Below are 25363 nucleotides of genomic sequence, written 5' to 3' on the forward strand. Positions count from 1 at the left end.
CAGGGTGTGACTCAGGCCCCGGTTGGCCCAGCTAGCCCCGGGACAGACACATCCCTCAGGGAGGGGGCACTGGGCCAGGATGGCGGGGGCGGGTGGGGGGTGGGTCGAAGAGAAGCCGGAATGGGGGAGTCATTTGGGCAGAGGGGCAGCCCCGAGAGGACAAACGGCCAGCCAGGGCTCAGGTGAACAGAAAGAACCCTGGTGGCCGCCCCGGTGGGAGGCCTGCATCCCCCCAACCCGGCACATCCATCCATGCCTGTGGGGTCCTGGCCAAGTCCCACTCCCTCTGGGAGCCTTTCTTTTCCCCTGCAGGCAATGGGGGCGAAACGCTCCACGTCCAGTTTGCAGTCATCCACTGGGTGGTGGGCTCCTAAGGGTAGCTCAGCACGTGTCTGTCCTCCTCCCTTGGCAGGTCCAGGGATGAAGGCCCTGCTGCGGCTTCTCAGACCAGATGCCCCCGTCCCCCGCGGCCCCCGGTGGGTGCAGGTGCGCAGGGGTCTCAGCCAGCTGGCCCCAGGCAGCCCGGGCCAGGCCCCGCCCCTGCTGGCTGCTGAGGGGGGCTCAGGGTGGGGCTGCCCAGGAGCCTGCCCTCCGGGGGCTCTGGGTCCTGGGCCGGGGCCTTCCTCCAGGGCCGGACGCCTGTCCTCTCGCCTCCCGCCTTGCTGGTCCCTGCTGCCCAGAGAGGTCGCACCCTCCCCCGACCTCCTCTGCCCTTGGTCACTCCTTGAGGCTTTCAGGTAGGGCCTTTGGCGGAGCAGAGAAACCAAAACCTAAGTTGACCCCCCAGGACCTAGGGATGTGACAGCTGACAGAGAAGTTCCTCCTACGTCAACACCCAGGAGGGTGGCATGCGTAGCCTGAGTCTAGGAAGGGTGTGTCCCAGTAATGCCAGCTCAGCCGCTTCCAGGAGCTCCGATGGCTTATAAGGCCCCTGGGTCCTTGAAGAGCACCCCAAGAAAACAGCATAGGCGTGACGAGGCCGAGAAACCACGGACACAGAGCCAGAGGTGGTGAAGGGACCGAGACATGGATGCGGGTGCAGAGGCCTGGGACAGGTAACCCCAGCCCCCTGCATCACCCCGGCTCCTGAGCCCCTCCTCGGGGCTGTCTGATGGTGACTCGCCACTCCCTCAAGGTCTCCTCCTGGACCCCTGGGGGCTCCTGCTCTTCGTTGCCTCCTTCCTGCTGGCCCGTCCCAGGCCCACCGAGCCCCATCAGCTGATGCCCAGTCTGCTTGTCCAGCCAGCCTCCCCCAGGCTCCCGGGGACTCATCCCTGACGGTCCCCACCCTTGGCTTCCTGCAATCCCCTCAGGAATCTACTCTTTCCGCCTGGGGAATCCCTTCTGAGCTGTGGGCCAGGAGGTCCCTTTTAGCTTTAAGATTTCAGTTTTGTAAAGGGTTTGTGGTATTTTCATGATTACAGAAGATCCCATGATTATTGAAGAAGAATAGGCTCTGGTGTTCTCTTTTCGGCAATTGTCCCACACGGGCATGCGTTGGCCCCGACGTACCCCGTGGCACGGGATAACCGTGAAGTCAAGGGGGGAAAGCCCCAGGGTGTCCCTCCACGTAGGGGAGTAGGTCAGCGGGGATGGGATGGGATGGGATGGGATGGTGAGGCCAGGAGAGGGGATGAGAGCCTACCCTGGGCACAGGGAGAGGCCCCAGCAGAGGGTCTGAGCGCCCTGGGCGACTCCTGGGGGTCATCTGACAGAGCATTGGGCTGACCTCCCCGGGAGCTCCCAGAAGGGGTCACAGAGGGAGGCTGGGGGGCTCCAGCAAAGCCAGCGGAAGCCCGTCCTCTGTGGGTCTGGCCGGTATGTGGGGTGCAGGGGGAAGGGGCATGGGGCAGAGGATCCAAAGAAACCAGCAAAAGGCAATGAGCCCAGGAGAAATAATTTAGATTTTCAAAGATCGAAGTCTCTTCAGTTTTTATGTAAAATCTCTCTTCTATTCCAAACATCCATCAGCAAGAGGACTCTCGGTACTCCAGGGGGAGGCCGTGTCTTTCAGCCTCTCCCCCACCCCTTTGTCCACAGACACCTACTGGATGAGGACACCTTCACCGAGAACTTCCGCAATGATAATTGGCCGCCCAGGACCTACCTCTGCTACAAGGTGGAGCGTCCCGATCAGGGCTCCGGGGTCCCTCTGGGCCAGGACAAGGGCATCCTGCGCAATAAGGTGACCGGCCCAGCCTGACCGCAGCTCACACGGCCTCCCGATCCTGGGGCGTTCAGGGTGGAAGCTTCTGGGTGGACCCGGGAGGGTCTCACCCGTGTCTCCCCTTCGGTCCCCACAGCTGCCACACCTTGGCCTGGAGTCAGGTGGGGACTGTTTCTGCTGTGGTTGCTGGCGTGGAGCCACACGTCAGAAAGCAGTCACGGTGTCCCAGGGCCTGGCACCGTCAGCCCCTGTCACCCCGAGGCCCGGGCTCAGCCTCTCCCACCCGCTGTGCCTCTGAGGAAGGGTTAGGACAGAGGAAAGGCTTCTGGACAAGGGCTCAGCTTCTTCCCTGGCCCCTGCTTGGGGCAGCTGCTGGCCACAGAACCCGAATTCCGTTGGCTCGCGACTCTCCCCCTGGTCACCAGCGGGGGCCCTGGCAGGACCCCTGCCCGCTGCCTGGAGATCCTGCCAAGGGCACTGCTCCCCACTCCGGCATCACCCGGGGACGCCCCCTCGGTCCCCGAGTCCCCATCGCACTCCGTCCGCGTGTCTGCGCTTGCCGCGGTGACCTGACTTGCTCCCAGGCCCTGCTTGCCGATCCTTCCCTGGACAGGTCGGTCCCATCTCCACAGTCCCAGGAGTCCGGACAATGACATTCATCCCGTGACCCAGGCGCACCTCTCCGCTGGGCGCCCCTACCCCATTCCTCTCCGCACGGTGAGCCCGTTGGCTCACCCGCGGGCTCAGCGCAGGGCGAGGCCCAGAGCAGAAGCTTGTGGAAGTGCTGGTGCACAGATGGGAGTGGGGTTCGGTGGGGGCGGATGGAGACAGGGGTGGACGCCTGCCTGGAGGAAGCACCCGCTTCCAGGGCATCAGGCCGGTGACCTTGGAGCTCTCCTGGCCTCCTCTCTCCCGTCCTGGGGCTCTTCCGCTGCTGTCTGCAGGGCCCCCGCTAGGTGAGGGTCCCGAAGGCCCTTCCCTTGGGCACAAGTTTAGAGAGCTCCAGAAACTCAGTGGTCAAGTTGAATCATAGTTTAAAGCAGTCGTTTAAAAGTCCAACTTCCTGCAAATCCCAGGAGAAATGAAATCGCAACCATTTAAATGAAGACCCGTCAGGTCCAGCGCGGTGCAGAGCCCTAGTGAGCAGAGGCCGAGGCAACGAGCTCAGCACCGCTCATCGGGCCCCTGGGAAACTGTCCGCCTAGCTTGTCTGCCAGGGGTGGGGACCCCGGATCCTGGGGATACTGCCCTGGAACCCCAGTCATCTCCCTGCTGAGAAGGGCTCCCCCTGTATTTTGTGCCTGAGGCCAGCACCCCCCTGCCTCACCCTGGTCCCACCTCCCCCATGTTCACCGCCAATGACAGAAGCCCTTCCTGCTCTTCTGTGCTCAGAGGGCCCAGAGACCTGAGCCCCCCTGCCACGCGGAGTCCCGCTTGCTGGAGCAGATCCAGTCCTGGGACCTGGACCCGAAGCTCCGCTATGGGGTTACCTGCTTTCTCTCCTGGAGCCCCTGCACTAACTGTGCGCAGGACATGGCTCAGTTCCTGAAGGAGAACAGCCACGTGAGCCTGAGCCTCTTCGCCTCCCGCCTCTATACCCTCGGACACTATGACGAGGGCTTGCGCACCCTGAAGAGGGCTGGGGCCAGCATAGCCATCATGACCTCCAGGGGTCAGTGTGGGCCTCCCCGGGGGGGGGGGGGGCAGTGGGGGGGGGCAGAGGGCAGGGAGAGGCCCGACGGGGGGCGGGGGGCTGCTACAGGGGGGTGGGCAGGAGTAGCGTCCCTGGCGGTAGCCCCTGTTGGCCGCCTGCAGAGGGGAGGCTAGAGCCTGGACAGCACAGGACAGCAGGGTCGGTGGGAAGAGAGCCGTCGGGGCAGGACAGGTGTCTCCGCAAGGGGAGGGAGAATGGTGGGCGGACATGGCAGAGAGACTTGGGCCTTCCAGGAAGAAGGGAAGTCAGGCTGGCTGAGGTTCCAGGCTGAAGGAAGAGTCCCGGGGGTCAGGGGAGTGCTGGGGGAGGAGAGAGCGCGGGGATGTGGTTGGGGGGAGCAGGGTCTGTGCCTGAGAGTCAGACACCCTGTGGCCCCCCACCCCCCGCCGCCCCCCGGCCCTCCCCAGAGCCCAGCTCACGGCCCTCCCCCGCCCCGCTGCAGAGTTTGAGCATTGCTGGAACGCCTTCGTGCACCACAAGGGAAACCGCTTCCAGCCCTGGCCAGGTCTGGACATGGAGAGTCAGAAATTCTCTGAGAAACTGCAGGGCATTCTCCGGGTGAGGTTCCTCCCTCCGTCCCTGCCACCTCCCCTGCCCTCCTCCCTCCTGTCCCCTCCCTGGCTTCTTGCTGCCCCTCTCAGAGCCTCCACTGGGTTCCCTGCTCCCTCCTGGGAGCCGGCTCCACCCCTCCCGCCCCTCCTGCCACACTCCTCTGCTCCCTCACCTCCCTGTGTCCCCTCCCTTCCCCATCTCTGTGGCAGCCAGACCCCTTCTCTGTTCCCTCTGCCCACCGGTCTCACGGCCCGCCCCATGCAACTGCACCTTCTCCTCCTGGAGCAGGGAGCCTGAAGGATGGACCTCAGTCTGGCTAAAGACCACAAGACACCTCTGTGAACCGCAGAATAAAACACTTCCTCCCAAGAAATGCAAACTTGCCCTCCGCCACCATCTCCAGACTGATGCAAAGAAACCAGCAGAAGGCAATGAGTCCAGAAGAAGTTGTCTTTAAAAACAAAATCTGAGTAGATTTATTTGTCATGGAAACTCTATCTTGGGTTCCAAAGATACATGATTAAGATCGCACTCATCGCTGTCAGAAGAGTTTTCAATTTTTAGAGAAGTAATTACTTTACTCGATTTCAAATGCAGAGCCAGGAAAGGGAATCTTAAGGTTCTTCTACCAAAGGTTCTCTCTGGCAATGTGTCATGAAGTCCAGAGAGCTACATAAAGGCTTGCAAACATTCGCAGGCCTGCAAATACCTCTCCCTTTGCGGTGGGCCCCTAAGGGGGTAGCGGTCACCCAAATTCCCTCTGGTGGGAGCAAGAATCAGCTAAGCCTTACCTGGGGGAGGGGCGGGGGCGGGAGGGATCTAGAACTCAGAAACCTCCCCCCTGCCAACCTTTCCTGTTGTCAGCGGCGCTGATTGGAAATGATAGCCATGCTGTCAGAGAATAGAAAGAATGAGTCCAAATACTGGGGAGGACCCTTGCATTTGAGGCTGGGGGTGGGCGGCAGGTTCTCCAGTCCTCACCCCTGCTACCTGCCCTGCCCTAGAGAGGAAGCCAGAGGGAGGGGCTTCCCTGCTCAGAAGCTGAGCTCTGCCCCTTCATGACCCAGGCCGCTGGGGACAGAGCCCCCGGGTCAGGGCCCACATAGGACAGGCCGCAGGGCCGGACGTCCCACAGGCCTGGCCCGCCCTCGCGCTCTTCTCTGTGGAGTCCACACCCCCTGAGTGGGGCCCTGGCAGCCGGTGGGTCTGCACAAGCCTTCCTGAGGCCCAGCGCAAGTCCCCGGTCCCTCCTCACAGACTTCTGCTCCCCTGTCAGGGCCTATGGGGTGTCCCAGCCTCACACAGTGAGTGTAAGGGGCTGGGGAGAGGCATCATTGGGGTTGAGACAAGGGAGGGACGGAGAAGAAGGGCTAGAGCACCATGGTCCAGCGGGCAGGAAGGGGCTCCGTCAGGGGAGGGCAGCACCCCAAAGGGGAGGAGCTGGGAGGGGCGAAGTGACCCAGAGAGACGGTAGAAAGGAGAGGACAGGGGCACCGCAGGGGGTGGGGGGTGCCCAGAGCTGCCGTGGAGGGCGGGGCAGAAGGAGCCTAAGGACAGGGTGCTGGGGGAGCAGGGCTGCCAGCCACGGAGAGCTGCCTCCAGGGGGTGGACTTCGGGGCTGTATCCCAGGAGACAGGAGGGGAGGGAGCTCAGCGCTGCCGTCTGTACCTGCCCCCCCATCCTGGCCCCTGCTCCCCAGCTCCCCTCCAGGCGCCTGTCTTCTCCTGCTGGGCTCCCGGGGCCCCAGTGGCAGCCTGCCCCCACACAGCACCTCCTGCGGCCTGCATGGCTCACTCCTGGGGGAAGAGAGAAGGGGGACAGACCCCACAGCTTCGGAGCCTGTGCGTCCTTCAGTGAACAAGAGCCGTGGCCTTCCCCGGACGGGGGCAGACGGGAGACCCCAGAAGCACGGTTCCCACTGGGGACCTGGACCGTACTGAGAGTAATAGGGACTGACCGGGGGCTGTGTGACCGGTCAGTGTCCAGGGCTTAGGACAAGGTTGGACATGGTTGTTCGTCCACACACGATGATGCTGGTGCAGAACAGAGGGGATGTCTCTGCTTCCGGGGATCCCTCAGTCCACAAATCCGCCCCTGTCCTGCCCGTTCTGGCCCCCAGCTTGAGCAGCCAGGGGCTGGGAGGCCGTGCTGGGCGGGCAGCCAGAGTGGTTCAGTGGTAAGTATAGAGGTTTATGCAATTTTACAAGCAACATCCTAATCTCAGATGTGATTTCAAAAGCAAAAAGCAAGGGGCTCCTTTTTAGGGGAAGATGAAGTTATACAGGCTCCTACAGGAAACATTACTTTTGGGAAAGGAAACCCACTTGCCCTTTATTTTCACAGACGGTACTTTCCCGACAATCTAAATCACTCCCCTGTCACGTTATAAGCCCACCATTAACAGGCTTTCTCAATCGTTTATTTCAATAAAGCTTTAAATAGGACGCCATGTGGGCACCGAGTGCCCACACCCGACTTAAGAAATAGACACAAGACAGCCGACCTGGCCCCAGTGGCCCCCGTTTCCTGCTGGCCATAAGGTTCGGGAAAACCTGTCACCCCTGACTTCCAGCTCAGACTCAGGAGGGGCAAGGGAGTCAAGGGAGGAAGACAGGCACAGCCCTGGGAGCAGGGCTGGCCTCTGGCCCGCAGGGGGTCCGCTGCCCCGCACCTGAATTCAGACTGTGCCCATACCTGCAGGCCTGCTTCCCAATGCCCCCCCCGCAGCATGTCATACTCGTTCCCCCAAGTCTGAAACATGTCATAAAAGGAATGCCTACTCTTCAAATCCTGGGAGGACGGCCTCCATATTCACAAGGACAAGTAATATCCAATATTCTATGTGGGGAGAAGCCTTGATTCGCTTGATCCGAACAATCCTCTAATGGAGCACATTGAGGTTCTTTCCAAATGTTCGGTATTCTCAAGAAAGCTGCGGCGCTGAGTTTTATAGATGCTCTGGCATTTTGGACAGGTGGTTGGAGGAAATGCCCAAAGACTGGATGCTGAAGCTTCGGTGCGCTTGGACAGACTTCCCTGTGACAACCTGCTTGGAGCTCCTCTCCCAGCGGAGGCTGTGAGAGGCGCCTGGGGACACCCCCGCCCCAGGCCCTCCTGCGTCTGGGGTGTCCTGGCAGGGGAGGAACGGGACCAGCCGGCGGCCTGGGAGCAGATCAGCCCCAAACCAAGCCTGGCCACTCTTCTGGAACAAAATCCCTGTGTTCCTGAGCTCGCATCACTCTGGAGCAAGGCCCCACCTGCCACAGCTGGGCTCAGCAGAGTCACCCAGTTAGAGGGTCCCATGTTGGCCACCTAAAGCTGCTCCCCAAAGGAGAAGGGGTTCAGGTTGGGACCCGTGGGTCAGAGGCCACGGGCAGGGGAGAAGCCCAGTGGCCAGGGGGACAGAGGATCAGCGACCTGGGGCGGGGGCCCTGGGGACAGTCATCACACATAGGGGGCCTGAGGGAGGGAGCAGGCAGCCTCTGGGTCTCAGGGTGACCATGTCCCCAACTCCCACAGACAAAAGCGTGAGATGTGCCCACAAGCACCAGCTGAATTCAGGGCTGGGCTGCCCAGGGCCCACCAGCAAAGGCCACAAAAGCTTCCCGGGCTGGTCCCAGTGGTTGGAGACACAGAGACAAAAAAGCACCTGCCTGGACCCCAGAAAGCCCTCTGTCCCTATTTTTCCTGCCTCCAGTAGCCAGATGCCCCCGGAAGACTTTGTCTTTCTCGGACACGGGGCGGGTGGCCCAAGGCTTACCTATGTTACCATCTGGTGCAACTGGCCAGTGATGCCCGTCTGGCTTCACAACCATGTTCTTCACAGGCAGGCCCCGGGCAGGGACGTGCAGGGAGAGAAGTGCAGCTGTCGGAGGGCTCTTCTCAACCACACACCTGTCCTCCCAGCATGTGTAGCGCAGAGGGGCTGGTGGCGTGGCGGTGGGCGGGGACGACAAAGATGGACACCCCATCCTGAGTCGTCCCCTCGGCTGGCGGGGCCAAGTCCAGACTGCGGGGTATGCGGGCGGATAGAGCGGGGTCTGTGGGATGGAGAGGTGAGGTCACCGGGTCCTCCCCTGTCTGCTCCAGACTGCGGTCTCCTCGAGGGCAGGACGGTGCCTGGCCCATCCTTGCATCCCAGGTTCCCGCCGGGGTGGGACCCCGAGTCCGGGCTCCTGGGTGCTGTTGAATGGCTGGGGGACACAGTGAAGGACTGACCTAGCCTTGCCTTCCCCGTGGGCGGGAATCTCGCCATGTGGAAATGTGGCCCACACGCTTGGAGAACATTCTGGGGGGAAGCTGGAAGCACACAGGGGCTGCCGGGTCCCATGGTACATTTCCCGGAGCCCTGGTTCTGAATGTGCCCAGAAGGTCTAGGTTCCTGACCTGAGCACAGAGACCCCTGCCTGAGGACTTTGTAGCTCGGACCCCACCACAGGTCATCCCCGCAGATGGGCAGGATCTGGGACCCGGCACGGGGTGGGGGGGGCCTTCTGGGGATCAGCGGCCAGGCAGGGGTGGTGGGAGTGCCCAGCCAGCCCCCAGAGGGAGGATTCTGGCCTGTGGTGAGTGTGGGGGCAGAGTCCGTGGTAGATGAGACGGGGGACAATTTCAGCACCCTGGGAGGGCGAGGAAGCAGACAGGGGGCATGTGCGGGTGGGCGGCCTCTGCTTCCTGCAGGGAAGCTGCCTGTCTCCTCTCCCACCACAGAGTTCACAGGATGCTGGGAGGACTCAGGGACCCCAGGGAGGCCTGGTGCGGCCTGTGAGCCCTGGTGTGGCCTGCGCCCAGGTGCTGGAAGGGTCCTGAGGTGGGACGCCCTTGGCCCCTCTCTTTCCCATGTCCCCCCTCACTGGCCCTTCCTCCCCTTGGGGGAGACCCTCCTTTCTCCCCCAGGTTCCTGCTGCCTCTTTCTGGTCCCTGGGCTCACTTCAGCTTAGCTCTGCTGTCCCCGGTCCCCTGTTCCTGCCTGCCCACAGAATCCCTTCCTTGGGTCTCTGACTCCCTCAGGCCAGGCCAGGGGCTCAGGGAGAAGGGAGTGAGGAGGAGCCTCTGGGGAGACCAGAGTTGGGCTTTTTCTCCTGCCGCATTCTCCCCAGGGTTATTTAAACCACATTTCCTTCATGTCCCCTATGTTTCCTATCACTGCTATCTGCATGTGCATAGCAAATGCACTTCTTTGGGTAGCCTGCTCAGCTCCCACACAACCACGCTGAGCCAGCCGGGTAGCCGAGCCTTACTTGGCAGCGGGATGGTCCCCGGAGCACGATGATCACTGTCCCAGGATGAATTCGGCTCATGTTCTGTTCTGGGGCCTGGGCAACCGCAGTGGCCATGCACCTTCCCTCACAGAGAGAGATTCTGACAACGAATATTGTGCAAAGGTGTGGGGGGCCACCTGAATACAGCAACCTGTCGATTCTTTCATCTACATGAGAAATAAATGACAGAGAGGTGGACAGATGATAGATCGATGGATAGATAAGGAGATCCAGGGACGGTAGCAAACAGATAAGGAGAGAGCACATAAACGCCAAAGCAAACAGGGAAACTGTTTCCACTGTGCAAATTTGGGTGAGGAGCATATGGATGCTCTTTATATACAACTTTCTGTAAGTTCGAAATAAAATAAAATGTTTAAACAAATAAAAAATAAAATTAAAATGTTCACTCTCTGTAGGAGGTAATATGGATCCTTTTCTGTCACAACTTATGTCTGCTCTTCAAATTGCCCACAACGAGTGAGTGTTTTTTTTACAGTCGCAGAAGTTAGTCAGAAAGAAAAGTCTCCTAAAGCCCTCCTCAGAGCCTGGTGGTCCCAGCCGTGGAGCCAGAAGTGGATGAACAGAAGCCATGTTCCCCCAGAGAGCGTGCGTTACCATTTCTCGGTCTCCTTGGATCTTTTGGATCAAGAAGAGTTTTGCTTCTACGTTAAACCCTTCAAGGTCCATGAACAGAGCATCACCCACCTGTGCTTCTGGCCGCAGTGACCAAGGGTTGATGACAGTCCAGCCTTGCTGGATGCTCGACCCTTCAAAGCCAGCTATCACCCAGAATTCAGTTTTGCAGGAATCCAGGAGAAAGATGAGCCTGGCTTAGCATGGAATCCATGCTTCATGACTGTAAATTCTTTCAATTCCATTATGCTAAGATTGCATTTTTTTCCCTTGTCTTCGTCAGTGTGGACTGCTATAGCAAACCTCCACAGACTGGGGGGGCTTGCAAACAACAGAAATTTATTTCTCATGGTTCTGGAGGTTAGAAGGCTGAGATCGGGGTGCCGGCGTGGTTGGGTTCTGGCAAGGACCCTCTTCCTTGCCCTCACCTGGCAGTGAGCAGAGAGAGGAAGCTTATGAATCCAGTGACTCTTAGGAGGGCACTGAACCTACTTATGAGGACTCTACCCTCATGGCCTCATCTAATCTTAAAGCATTCCAGAGCCTCCCCTTCCTGATACCATCACATGGGGGCAGGGATAAGGTTTCAACATATGAATTTTAGGGGGACACAAAGATTCAGTTGGTGACATTCCCCCAAGATCCCCAAGACTTCCCAGGACGTTGATGCCCAGACAGATTTGAGCCTTGCCCCCTCTCCTCTGGAAGTGGGGGTGGCATGGCAGGCACGGGGGCGGGGAGAGCTTCTGAACAAGGAGGAAGTTTGCATCACAGCTGCTGCCCCTCATCCTCAGGCAAGACTCCCAGGGCCCCCAGAACCTGCCCAGGCATCTACTGAGATAAAAAGAGCAGAGGGGAAGGACTCAGATCCCAGAGGGACTCCCATAGCTGATTTTCAAAAGGCATGTGAGCCCCAACCGTCCATTTCCTAATTCAGAAAGGTGAGGGACTAGCCAGGGGACGAGGACAAAGAGGGCATTGCCGACAAGGAGCAGAGTAGAGCAAAGACGGGGAAGCGAGTAGAAGTAGGGTGTGGGAGGCGATGGTCAGTGGTTCCCAATGCTGCTGGTAGGTGACCTTGGAGCTAAGAGGGATGGATATGGGGCTGAGCTGGAATCGGAACCAGGACCCAGAAGGCCTTTTTTTTTTCTGTCGTTAAAAAAAAAATGCAACACAAAATATCCTGTTCTTAACTGGACATTCAATGGCATTAAGCACATTCACATGGTTGTGCAACCATCCCCACTGTCTCCAGACCTTTTTCATTATCCCAAACTGAAACTCTATCCCATTACATGCTGACTCTCCCTACCTACTCCCCTCAGTCCCTGGCAAAATGTTACCTGTTAAGGAAACCTACAGGACAGTTTCTACTTCATGTCTGCAAGTCTAAATTTACAATAATGAATTCTGTTCTGTTTTTGTTTTTTTATTTAGAAAGCATGTAGGATTGTAAAATTAGCTACCCAATTTTATTCAGCTACAATGCAAAAATCACAAAAGACAGTCCCAGCATTGCAAATTTTGGAGGATTGGGGAAGTAGACACTGTTATCTACAGTAGTTTCAACTCTTTTAGGCTGAAATTTCTGACTTATTCTCCTAAGAAAAAGAAATCCCTTTCAGGTGTTTCTTCTACTTTTGCTAGACTGGGCTCCAGAATCATTGGGAACTAGAACCACAAATTCAGAGTGTGACAGCTGTAAAGCATTCTGTTGCATACACAAATAGACTTGGAAATTTTGCAAGTTGCATTGATTAAAGACAGGCTGTCTGTTAAATGGAATTGAAAAAGTAATCCTGTCCCATTTGGTCCTATTCAGTCCAAATGACCAAAGAATATTTAGAAACACATTTTTACTTTTGGGAGACAGCAAACATCAATCCTATGCACATTATATATGTCAGATTAATAGTTCAAGAGTATATAAAATAGGATCATACATTCCTACTTCTAAGAATATCATGTACAAGATAAATCCCCAAGATCAACCTTGTGAAGGTTTTTCAGGTAGAGGCAGTCTTACAGACAAAAATATGGTTTCTCCACTGCTTAGGTATATATCTTAAAGAAACCCAAGGGATTAGTGGAAGAAAAATCTTAGTCCACTAGAGATTGATAGCAAAGATCATGTGGGATCTAAAATGTCTGCTTTTTAAAAAACATCCCAGGGCAGAACACTCCACCTCTTATGGGGCACTGTACTCCCCCAATCTGTGGATTAGTTTCCCTTGAATGAAGGGCATCAAACTCATTTTAAAAAAAAATTCAGACTACATACTTTCTGTGCAAAGAAAAACAGCAGATTTCTGGATGACCGTATTTGATCATACTACATGATTTAGAATGAAATCACGTCTTTGGTAAAAAGTTTATATTTAGTTCGGTTGCATTTATGGCACAAGATCTCATTTCCAAAACAGTGGCACCAATTTTCCTTAAGTGTAAACAACACTCAATTTTTAGCAGCCATTATATATATATATATATTTTTTTTTAATTATGTTATGTTAGTCACCATACAGTACCTCATTAGTTTTTGATGTAGTGTTCCATGATTCATTGTTTGCATATAATACCCAGTGCTCCATGCCCTTAATACCCATCACTGGGCTAACCCAGCCATTATATTTTTAAAAGGTTAACAACTTGTAGAACAAAATGTTTTAACTATATTTACTTCCTACTCCTTATCTACAGCTATAATACTGAAAGGAAGGGGCTCAGTAGGTGAAGCGTCTGCCCTCGGCTCAGGTCCTGATCCCAGGGTCCTGGGATCGAGTTCCACATCGGGCTCCCTGCTCAGCGGGGAGCCTGCTTCTCCCTCTCCCTCTGCCCTCTTCCCCCCCAGCTCGTGCTCTCTCTCATGCTCTCTCTCTATTGTGCTCACTCTCTCTCTCAAATAAATAAATAATAAATAAATAAATAAATACAATCTTTAAAAAACATATTGAAAGGAAGAATTATCCACCTCCAGGGTGATCTTTCTCGCTCTCCCATCCCACCTCTTATTCAAAGGATTTTCCACCCATCTCATTTCTAACCTGGTTGGAGGAAATGGAGGAGTTTCAGAAAAGGCACCTGTGTATTTTGGATGGGATTCTGGATTTCAAGTGAGTATAAAGGCAAAACTAAGACAAAGAAATCCTGACTTCACAGTACGCTACAGTGCCCCGAAGTTAGGCATGGGAGAAATAGTACCTATCAAGAACCTATAGAAGATGAGGCATTCTGAGGTTCCTATATGTGCAATATTAGATTCTGTAACAATGGAACAGCGGGAACTTAATCTTAAAAAAAGTCACTTAGTGGGGCACCTGGGCGGCTCAGTCGGTTAGGCGGCTGCCTTCAGCTCAGGTCATGATCCTGGGGTCCTGGGCTCGAGCCCCGCGTCCGGCTCCCTGCTCAGCGGGAAGCCTGCTTCTCCCTCTCCCTCTGCCTGCCACTCTGCCTACTTGTGCTCGCTATCTGTCAAATAAATAAATAAAATCTTTAAAAAAAAAGTCATTTGGTCAACTAGTTAAGCAATCAATACTGACGACAGGTGGTAATTACCTCTTAGGATGAAAACCACATTTTATTAACAATGTCTCCTTAAATGTCCCCAGCTCTGTCGAGCGATACTTTGTGTTAAATTACTCTTGAGTTAGTAGAGGACATAATCACAGCGGGATGCTAGTGACAAACTACTACTAGTTGTGAAAATTGGGGCGAAGGAGTTGGCAAATTCCTGAAAAGAGCAAATTAAATCATTTGTTCAAAAGAAACACTGGACAAGATAAAACTGGCTCAAATCTGAAATTTGAATTAAATTTAATTTAAATTGTGCCCTTATGAAACAAGTTTTGGAGTAGATGTGGAATTTCCTTAGGCCCCCAAAATGATCATTTTCACCAATTCCCACCCCAGAAGGAGCTGTGAAATACGTTAATGCTGTGAAAGAGGAAACAAGGAAGAGATGTACCCACAAGTTTAAGTGGATCTGACTTTTAGAAGCCACCACTAGAAAATAAGCTGCAGACTGATGTCAAATGGACAAAAACATCTGAACGCTTAAAAAAAAATCACAACCGAAAAACACAAGGTGGAGGGAGCACAAGGGATGGTAAAAAAATTTTAAATCCATATGACTATGGCCTATGAAAATATTTTACATTATTTGAAAGGGGGGGTGGGTCAGAGCATCTGGAAAACGTGCAAGTTGTTTGAAAACCCTGCATGGCAAATTCAGCCTGCAAGCCCCATTCAGATGATTGCCAAGGACCATAAAGCCGCTTCTCTCGGCAGATCATTCTTGGTGTCAGGTCCTTCTCCTTCTGTGACACCCAGAGGTCTGTGCTCAGTCCCAAACAAGTGGTCTGGAAGGAAGGGGCTTTGCACAGCTCTGCGGGTTCAGGTTGACACTGGAGAACTGTGATCGCTTCTTCTCCGGGGACTCATTCTCGGCCTTGCCATATTCACAGACTCTCCCCAACCTTCTAATAACCCAGTGACGCTAAGGATGTATGTCCCGCGAGGCATCGCGTTTTCAAAAGAGACACCAATTTTCTTCAAGTGCGACAGCCCTCAATTTTTAACAGCAATCATATCCGTTAAAGGTTAGCAACGCGTCGTCTTAGTTCGGCTCGGATCGGCCCGGGCGGCTCCCGAACCGGCCTTTGCCGCCCTGCCCCGCACAGCCCGCTCCTGCCGCTCGCTCGGTCCGCGCCCACCGTCCGCTGCCGTTCCGGCCGCCGCCCGCGCGGGGGCGATGGCGAGGCGGGGGCGCGGGGCCGCGCGCCGGTGGGCGTGCCCGCTCTCCAGCAGGCCCCTCCCGCCGCCGCCCTCCCCGCGCCCGCGACCCCGCCGTCTGCGCAGAGCCCGGGCCCTCGCGGCGGGCGCGGCGGGGTCGCGGACTGGGCGAGCGCGCAGCGGCGCCGCGCACCGGAAATCTCTGAGTGTTAAATAGATCTTTGTCTTTTAATTGCCACCGGGGGCGGGAGGCCACCGTTACGTTCAGTTCTGTTTTTTGGTTTGTTTGTTTTTTTAATGCTGTTGGGCTTATTTTTGTTTGTTGAAAATCCGTACCAATAAAGCGGTCTACTGAGAATATTCCTGATTCTTGGTGTGTGATTGGCAAACAGAAAGTGCAAGAATGGCGACTAGAATGATGAACGCTTGAACGTATACGGGTGTCCTACTCTAAAAAATGAGGGCTTTGGGGAGTGGGGGACAGGCACGCTGATGAGATGCTGCTGGCTGCCCATCAAGGTCATTTTTCTGGAAGAGAATCTGGCAAAGGGATCCATGTTCTTCATTTATATTTGCACTCCACCCCACCCCCCACGCCCGTTTCGGTCTACACTGCAGGAACAACCAATCCTCAAGATCTCAGTGGCTTGAAACAACGAATTCTTTTTCTTGCTCATGGTAACCGCCCACTGTGGGCGGGGGGGGGGGGGAGGACACTGTCCCGTGGTCCTCATCAAAATAGGGGGGCTGACCCGGAGCCTCCACCCTCAACACTGCTCAACAACTTGGCAGGATGCAACACATTACTCCCTGGCTCTTAAAGCCTCCACCTGGAAGTGATGTTCACTTCTGCTCACATTTCATTGGCCAAAGCAAATCACCCGCTCACACCTAAACTCAAAGGTGTGGGGGAAGTGGGACTCCACCAAGCGACAGAAGAAAAACGGGACTGTTCACAAGCAGGGCTGATGGCCATCACATCTATCACCACCGGGCTCAGCCAACTTCCTGGTGAAGGTCTGAGCCAATACATCAGCGAAGGAAAGGGAAAGAAGTGTGATAATTGGAAAGAGGAAACATTTGTCATTATTTCTAGGTTATTTTTCTCTCCTATCTCTACTTAAGAGGACAGAGGGTCACAACCTGGCGGAAGTTGGCATCCGTGTCCCACAGGTATGAGTTAGCTCAGGCAGAAAGCATGCATTTGCCTAGAGTGTTCCTTCCACACCTTACCTCCTTCTGGCCATGAAAAAGCAAAAGCTTCTACAGAAAGACCAGAACAGAGAGAAAGAGCTGAAGACAAAGTATTAATGGTGAGAGAGAGAGAGAGAGAGGTATGTTGCCTCTCCTAACTGAACACAGATCAGACTGACATAAGGCTTCTGTCTGGCAAGTTGTTATGTTTGCTCTTTTTGAATTTCTGTGGTTACTATTATGTTGCATTATCTCTCCAGTTCACAAAAACGAATCAATGGCTCAAACAGGTTCTTCAAATTGTAAACTAATGATGAAAATGGCAACATAAGTCCTCAGAAGAACACGGCACACATCATGAATAAGCAGTTCTCCAGTGTGGCGAAGAAATAGGGAACCACGTATTCCAGGACAAGCAAATTCTTGGGTAACGGTTGTATACATGCAGCCGTACATGAAAACTGGGAGAAGTCCAATGGGAAATTCTGGAAATTTTCATTGATTGCACCAGCAGCGTGTTTGCCCCTAGTCCTCAATATGTTACCAGTAACATTAAAACTGGGATAAATAGTAGTCTGAAGCCATAAAAAATATTTTCCATTATCTTCCCCAAAAGCAACCAATCCAGTTTTCCCAGAACAGAACAAACCCCAAATAATGCTTTCTAATGTAAGATCGATTGTTCTTGTTACTAAAGGTACAGAGGAGGCCAGAGCTAAGGGGCATCATTCTAAATTGCTGCCCTATGAACAAATGTACAGAAAAGTTGTACAATCACCAAGAAGCCTATAAACCAGCTGCAAAAATAATGATAAAGACTGCGTGGAGAGAAAGCCAAAAAGACTCTTGACAAAACTCCTTTATCAGATAAAACGGTTGGAGGTTACACAACATCAAGAACACACAAAGTAGAAAAGCAATCGGTGCATACACATGCTAGTGAATACTTGGCTTTTGAGCAAGCCAAAACTCTCACGTGAGGCGTATGAAGCAAGCCCTTGGCACAGACGGGGTTCAAACGTGAAGGAAAAATGCTGCCTGGCTTGTCATTTTGTTTGTCGTGCCAAAGTATGATAAGAGGCTTTTCATTTATAGATTATTTACTTTGTGAGTCATGTGCTAGCAATGGTACTTTGGGATCAGTGCCAGAGTTGAAGGAGCCGTGGCTGCCATAGGGAAGGGCTCGGCTCTGCGAATAAAAGAGGTTGCTCCACGCACTGCTTTCTTTGTTCACGGAAAAGAGTTGATGGTCAACAAAAATGCATCGGGACCTTGATTCGGGGTTAAAGGAAGTAATTAAAAAAAACAAACAAACCACGAGTATCTTTGAATCCTGGCAGAGTTAAATGCACATCTTTTCGGCATGCTGTGAGAAAAAGCAGGTAGTGTGCAGGTCAGTATGCTTTCAGTCAGGGATGATAGAAACCCAGTTCCAAGTGGATTAAGCACTAAATGGAACTAATTAGATCATTTGTGATGTCAGGGCTTCTGGCTCCATTTCGCTGCAAGTGCCTTGGCTCTGTTCTCCTCCTTGTTTTGGCTTCTTTTCAGACCAGCTTCCCTTGTGGTAGAAAAACGGTACAGCAGGACCAAACCCCACACGTTCACCCCACATCTTCCAGACCAATCCCAAATTCCCTGAAAAAAGACCTGAGGTTCACACTGATTGGATCGGCTTAGGTCACATGTCCACCTTCGAACCAATCACGGTGTGGCTAGGGGGTGGGACCCACTGACTGCTCCACCCCTGACCTGACTGAGGGCCAAAGGCCAGCAAAGCCGGAGCAAGAAGGGCGGGAGAGTGGGAGAGAGACCTTCTCAGGGATATGAAACTGTTCTTAAGGTTCAAAATACTGTTTTATCTTGTAATTTAAAATCGTTGATGAAACTCTACTTTTTTGCTACAAACTGGTGATCTGTGGTGTGAAAACTTTGAGGAACTGTGCCTTACGAGGGTGCTTCAGGTATCTGATACCTGACGCCCATCCCTTGCAAAAAAACCTCTCCTTCATCCGTTCCCCGCATAGTGAATGGAGTCAGTAAATGGCAGGGAGAGAGCTGGAAGCATCAGGCGAGACTTTCTATTACGCTATGGTTCTGAACTCTGTGCTGACCAGGCCCCAGCGCCACAATGTCAGTGTTCCCAGCAGGCTGTCCTCGCCATGACCGCTCCTCTGTCTGCCTCTTCCTGTTTGTTTCTGCTTCTCCTTCTTCAGTTCCTTCACTCCGTCTCCTCATCACTCTGGTTTCTCTGTTTGCACGAGGACTGTCATGGCTGTCTGTCCCAAAATGGCTCTCTCAGCCCCAGGTCTCCCTGACCTTCCAGGTCTAGCAGCCAAAGCTAACCTAGAAGAACCACTGCCTGGCGCGTCTCACTCTCCAGAAAAGAGAGTCTGATTGGTGTGGCTTGCATCAGGTGTCCACACCTGATCCAATTAGCAATGGAAGACTTGGGAGGGGGGGACCAGTGTGGGGGAGGAGGGGAGATGGCAGCAAAGGGGACCGTGGCTCAGTGAGTACTTCAAAGTGTTTACAGATCCTTTAGAAGACATCTTGACACCCTCCTGAAGTATACCTTTCATGAGAAGACGGTTCTTAAGGGTGACGGGGACAATGTTGCCCAATTAGTGAAGAGTAGCACTCAAGCAGACCATGTGGAATCAGGATAAGCCCCCAGCTCACTGGAAAAACCCCCCTGTTCCCAGTGCTATGAGGAGAGGGCTGGCTGCATCTCTGGATCTGATTGAAGTCTGGGCAACTGCCAAGCTGATTCTTCCAGGAGCTGAAGAAAACCACCTGGCTGCAACTCAGACCAAGTCTTACACTTCGTCACCTGAGCTGTATCTTGTTCCCGTACCAGATCCATTGTGTCTTTATGGGCTCTCCTAATGACTTCTTCTGTCTTTGGAAATTACTCCTTACTTTTGCTGACCAAAGTTGGAACATGCATGAGGCACTGAGACAGGGAAAAACTCTGGGCCCTGCCAAGGTTTGAACCCATCTCTTTCCCCTCCTTAACCTTAGACCTAAGTTCCTGGGTCCAAAACCTGATCAGCAATAGTTGCCATCACAAAATCAGCTTTCTAATCTTTGACACAATCTCCAGGCATTAAACAAGATGCTTGTACAGACCTCAAGCCCATTTTCCCTTGTGACATTTGTGTCTCTGCTTGCATAAGAAGAAAGTAGACAGTGGTGGTGGGAAAAATATGGCCTTTGGGGTCAGCAAGACCTAAGTTCGAGCCCTAGACTCACCACAAGAGCAATGGGATCTCACTCAAGAGGCTTTTCTCTATGAGCCTGGTTCTTGACTGAAAAACTTATGATAAATCTCCCATGAGGATTAAATTAAAGAACCTAATTTCAAATGCTGACACAGGTGAATCTCAAATGTTAGCCCCTTTGGGCGCCTGGGTGGCTCAGTCGTTAAGCGTCTGCCTTCGGCTCAGGTCATGATCCCAGGGTCCTGGGATCGAGTCCCACATCGGGCTCCCTGCTCGGCAGGAAGCCTGCTTCTCGCTCTCCCACTTCCCCTGCTTGTGTTCCTGCTCTCGCTATCTCTCTCTCTGTCAAATAAATAAAATCCTAAAAAAAAAATGCTAGCCCCTTTGCCCTCCTTCAGAGCAGGGATGAGAGCAAAACTTGAGTACCTAGTCTAGGCTCTATCTCTTACACACAATATCTTATCAATTCAACCAACACTTACTGAACAATCACTTCAAGGTGATAAGGGAATCCAGCATGAACCCTGAGCTCCAGGAATTCACAGTCCTGTGTCTCCATCCTCATCTATAAACTTATCATCAGAGAGAAATGGTGGAGTCATGTGTTTCCCAACAGAGATCTTGGAGAATATAAAACTTTGTAAATGATGATTGCAAGGAAAAAAAAAATCCTATTTTCCTCTCTCTAGAAATGTCTCAGCAACAGGATTCTCCAGAGGACTTGGTCTGCTTTTTTCTCTTCTCTCTCTCACACCCTTGCTCACCTGATTCCCAATTCCTGGGAGGGGTTGAACAGGAGTCACCACTGCCCCAGGGGAAAGTGGAATAACAGCGCAATAGAGACCGGCAGCTGTAGTTCAGGACCATGAACAGCACCAGGTGAGCACCAGTTCTCCTGGTGGAAACAGGTGAGTCCTACTTGCCCATGGCCTTATTGGCCCTGTTTAAGAGCCATTCTGATGGCAGAATCTCCTGCCTCTTGTAGGATTGGCTCCTACTGCAGGAGAAAGTGGATCTACACCAGAGCTTGTGTTGTGAACTATTACAACACTCTCCTGGGGGAGAGTGAGTCTCAAATGAGTCTGAAAACCCAAAATACCCAGGAATGCTTTCCATTTGGACCAATGCATGGAGAAAGGGAAAACCCAGCTGTCAGCTTCTGGAGTAAGCAGATATAAAGGGACGTGGCATTTGTGGATTTGCCCAAGAGCAATTTCTAAGCCAGGTTACAGTGCTTTTCTGCTTTGAGCCTCCTCTTCAAGCCAGTCAATGACTTTCAAGCACAAGAGTTCACAGAGGAATGCCCCAGTAAGAGAAGCCCAGAGCTGAGTCCAACATATGACTGATCCTTTTCTCTTGGCCCATATGTGGCACTTGAAAGGGTTGATCTTCCCCTCCTTGAGACTGTTTTTAGAGCGATGCCTCTCATAGTAAAACTGCTCAATTGACATTCCTTCTTCCTCCTACCCCATCACTGAATGCCTTGAACGACACCACGTCTGGACTACTACTCTGTTTGCTCTCTCTCTGTCCTCCTTTTCTTCCGTCTGAAGCCTCTGGTCTCACTTCCCTGTCTTTGCCTCTAAAATGTGCTTCACCATCCTGGATTCTTAAACCCCAGTCCTTTAGGTTAGCAATGTAGAATCACCTGTGATTCTTCCTGTCCCTCCCTCCCTTGTTAAATCTGCTAATGAAACCGTTCATCCTTTCATTAGAAAATGAATGATGAATAAATCAACCAGTCCTCCAATATTTTCTGAACCGAAATATATGTAGACTGAAGAATAGGGGTATTTTGTGTTTTTTTTTAATAAAAAATTTGTTTGTTTATAGAGAGAGAGCACAAGCGGGGGAAAGGGCAGAGGGAGAAGGAGGGAATCCACAAGCAGGCATCCCATGGAACAGACATGGGACTCGATTCCACGACCCTGAGATCATGACCTGAGCTGAAATCAAGAGTTGGATGCTTAACTGACTGAGCCACCCAGGCGCCCCTGAAGAATAGAGTTTTAAATGATAGTTCGGACATCCAGTTGAAGTTGATGAGGTGACCACATGCATCCAGCCCATTCATCTCTGGAGACTCTTCCAAGATGATAGTAAAGAATAAAAAATGAATGAGCCCATAATTAGGAAGAGAAAGGAAGGGAAGTCATTGAAAAGAAAGTAATCTGAAAGACTGAAAATAGATGGAGAAGAGAAAACCAGTGATGCTTAGATACACAGAGGGAAATCCAACCAAGAAACAAGCTGATTTGCCCCCAGGGACTGCTCACAAAATGGAGGGCAGGGCCCAGGCTCACTGTTTGAGGTCTTGGATCTTGGATGGATTGCCCTCTGCCTGTGAGAAGATCAGAAGCCTGGGGGGTAGGGGAATATGAAAGATCGGGGGCTGCTGTTCTGTAACTGGATCAGTCATAGCCCAATATAACAGCAGAACAGTAACACCCAGAACTACTGTGAAATGGGATCAAGATTGGGGGCCTGAAGACCCAGCAAGTGAAAAATGCTGAGCAAGGAGCGCAGTCGGGGCAGGGGGGCAGGAGAGGAAAAATAAAGAGATACAAAAACAAAACAGTTTCCTTTGAAAATAACTCTGCAAACCAGAATTCCCAAAACCTATAAGGAAATGTAGTGCTAAGAAAGGAAGCCAGCAAAGTCAATGCATGAAGTCACTATAGATTAAGCAATCCTATAGGCAATACGACAACGGCTTTAAAGAAGTATATTGAGAATATTCAATGATCTGAATGCCTGCTCTGACTCAAGGCTGGGAGACACTTGTAAAGAGGCTTCCTCCTGGAATTTCTGGGAGGTGGGCTTAGTGTCAGACCCCACCCTTGAACCATTGACACACATGGCGTACAACTCCTCTGCTTTTCACTACTTGCTGGACTCCTGCCTTTAAGAATATTCCAACAGTCAGACCTCAGTCCCAGTAGGCTGAAGGAGGAAGATAACGAGGCATCCCTGCAGCCAGAGGGGAGAACATCAAGTTGAACAGTTAGAACACATGCCTAATGCAGAAGGCTGAATAATGGCCCACCCCTCCAAAGACATTCACATCTCAGCCTCAGAACCTTTGAATATGTTTCCTGGTATAGCCAAAGAGACTTTGCAGATGTGATTATGTTAAGGATTATAAAATGTGGAGATTATCTTGAATTATCCAGAAGGACCCAGCGTAATCACAAGGGTTTGTATAAGAGGGAGGCAAGAGGGTCAGAGTCAGAAGAAAGAGATATGACAGTAGCACCAGAGGTTAGAGTGATATGCTTTGAAGATAGAGGAAGGGGCCATGAACCAAGGAATGTATGTGGCCTTCAGAAGCTAGTAAAGGCGAGGAAGTGGATTCTCCCCTTGCAGCCTCCAGAAGGAACCTGACACCTTGGTTTTAACCCAGTGAAATGTATTTTGGTCTTCTGACCTCCAGAAGTGTAAGATAATACATTCATGTTGTGTGATGGTCACTTTGTGCTTATTTGTTACACGAGCAATTGAGAACTAATATGCCTAGTGAAATGGAACTGCTTATTTTAAAAATGAGATCTAAAACCTAAGTGCTGGGTGCACACGCACACACACAACTTCTTGGAGCATAAAATATGATTTTCAACTAAAAACCTCCACAGGTAAATGAAAGATTACTGAGACCCAATTAGTGACCCTGAAGATGACATGCAGGAAATACCTCAAAAACATGGAGAAGAAGCATTTTTTAAATGTAATTTTTGAGGGAAAAGAGACACAGTGAACAAAACCAGGAGATCTAATGGACAAATAATAGCTGCTCCAGATGGAGACAAGCATGAACAGATGGGGAAGAAGTCTTAATTGAATACTAGAAGAAAATCTTCCTGAGCTGAGGAAAATACATCCATCAGCTGATTGAAAGGCTCGCTGAGTTCTATCTGCATTGATGAGAAAGTCACACATGAGGGCGCATCCTGGTAAAATGCATGATCTCAGAGAATAAAGAGAAAATCTTCCAGGCTTCCAAGCAGAAGAGCTTAAAAGGATGGAGTTGTATCTTACAGGGTGCAGTTTATGCTTTGGGTTAGAAACCTATATATGGTATTTTCTCTCTTATCACTGGAATATAGGAGTCCAGGAATTAAGGGATAGAAATAGAAGTGAGTCCTCTCACCATTATGCCTAGTAACCTGCTTGCAGAATTTTTACTTCCTTCCACACAACTCTGAGCTCTGTAGATTTGGAGGTCTTGCTTCCTAAGAGAGGAATGCTTCTACCAGAAGACACAGTATAGTTCCATTAAATCGGAAGTTGGAATTGCTACCAGCCATTTTGAGTCTTCCTTCCACTAAATCAAGACGAGAAGAATGGGGTTACTCTACTGCCCTAGGTAATTGATCTTGATTACAAGATGAAATTTATTTGTTGCTACACAGTGGAGCTGGAGGGAACCATATCTGAAACCCAGAAGATATTCTGGGATGTCCCCTAGTACTTCCATGTCCCACTGTGAAAATGAATGGAAAGCTGCAGGATTTCAAAAGGCAGAACCACTAAGGATTCAGAGACTTCAGAAATGAAGATTTAGGACACCTTATCAAGTAAAGAATCCTAACCAGTTGAGAAGAAAGGCTATGTAGAATGAAAAGTGGAAGAAGGAATTATAAATGTCAACCGCAGCCTCATGACCAGTCACAGAAACGAAGACTGAATCAACTGTGAATATTTTCTTCCTTGCTTGCTCTTTAATGTGTGTGTTTGTGTATATTAACCATTTTTTCCTTCTCCCTCCCCCTTCCTGTTATTATTTTATGTAACTTTTGTTGGAGGTTAACTTTCCAATTTCATATTTAATTAACAGAATATTCAGGCAGGACTGTAATTAGATTTGGGAAGTTGTTAGTTGACTAGAGATGAATACAGCCCTTTGGGACTTCATGTCTTCTCATTTTGGGGAAAGACTGAGAATGTCTTTTTTGCATGAAATATAGTTGCATCATGTTAAATGGAAACATAGAATTATTTTCTTGCTGCATGAAGAATGTATGTGTAACGGTGACTGTGAATGCTAAGAATGCTAAGAAGCCAAAGAGAAGGACTATGCCACGGAAAGTAATGTCTCCCAGCTCTAAACCCACTCTTCTATACTCAGCTTTGTGATGGGGACCTGAGACTCCAAACCATATTGCAGCTGGGTCAGCTGGTGCCATGTTAGACTCTGCCAGTAGGGGACACTGGGGGAACAAGAGGAGACCAAGGGAGGAAAAAAAGGGCTGGCTACTTTTCATCTGCTGCTTATTTGATTCCCATCAGCTTGCTTTTCCTGTGCGAGTCACCTAGCAGGTCTTCTTACAACAGCACCTGAGCCCAGTCTGAAGTCTGTCCAACACCTGCAGAACCACCCTCTTCATGCTCTTCACGCACAATCCAAGGACACAAGCACCAGCCAGCCTGGGCTCCCTCCTAGGAAGTCTGGTTTCCAACTCTGTGGGGCTCCTCCTCCAAACTGAGCAACACCTGCTCTAGCCTGACAGGACCTCCTCATTAGATGTCTGAGTTTCTCCTCTATGAGGCCCCTCCTCCCAATCACTAAATTTTAAGAATTCCAACATCTTCCCTTTGTTTCCCCAACCCTAGGAGTGGTAGCTGCATCATGAAGTTACTTCCTCCATATCTTAAAAGGATCTCTTTACCCTTTCAGTTACCAAGTTAATGCCTTTATACCTAGTTCACGATTCTTTCTTTTCAATTCTCTCGGCTCAAATAACATGTAGTTTTTATTCCTTGAGTAGATCCAACTAACGTACTATTCATTCATTGTCTTTAATGATTATAGGACTATTCATGTTTTCTACATCTTCTTGAGTTTTTACTGGTAAGACATATTTTTCTAGGAATTTGTCCAGTATAA

At 51.5% G+C, this 25363-nt stretch overlaps 1 protein-coding gene across 1 annotated transcript; it reads left to right on the forward strand.

The window, feature by feature from the left end:
* The first annotated feature begins 1026 nt into the window (after window positions 1–1026).
* Window positions 1027–4903, forward strand: LOC123840660 (DNA dC->dU-editing enzyme APOBEC-3G-like). Its single transcript, XM_045870389.3, has 5 exons — window positions 1027–1055; window positions 2041–2185; window positions 3560–3839; window positions 4324–4439; window positions 4722–4903. Exons 1-5 carry the CDS (start codon window positions 1027–1029, stop codon window positions 4728–4730), a joined length of 579 nt encoding a protein of 192 aa, XP_045726345.1. The 3' UTR covers window positions 4731–4903.
* Window positions 4904–25363: the final 20460 nt, after the last annotated feature.

The sequence above is a fragment of the Mirounga angustirostris genome, unplaced genomic scaffold, assembly GCF_029215605.1.
Source record: "Mirounga angustirostris isolate CCGP_5_RB_7025 unplaced genomic scaffold, mMirAng1.0.hap1 SCAF_5, whole genome shotgun sequence".
In the NCBI taxonomy this organism is placed as follows: domain Eukaryota; kingdom Metazoa; phylum Chordata; class Mammalia; order Carnivora; family Phocidae; genus Mirounga; species Mirounga angustirostris.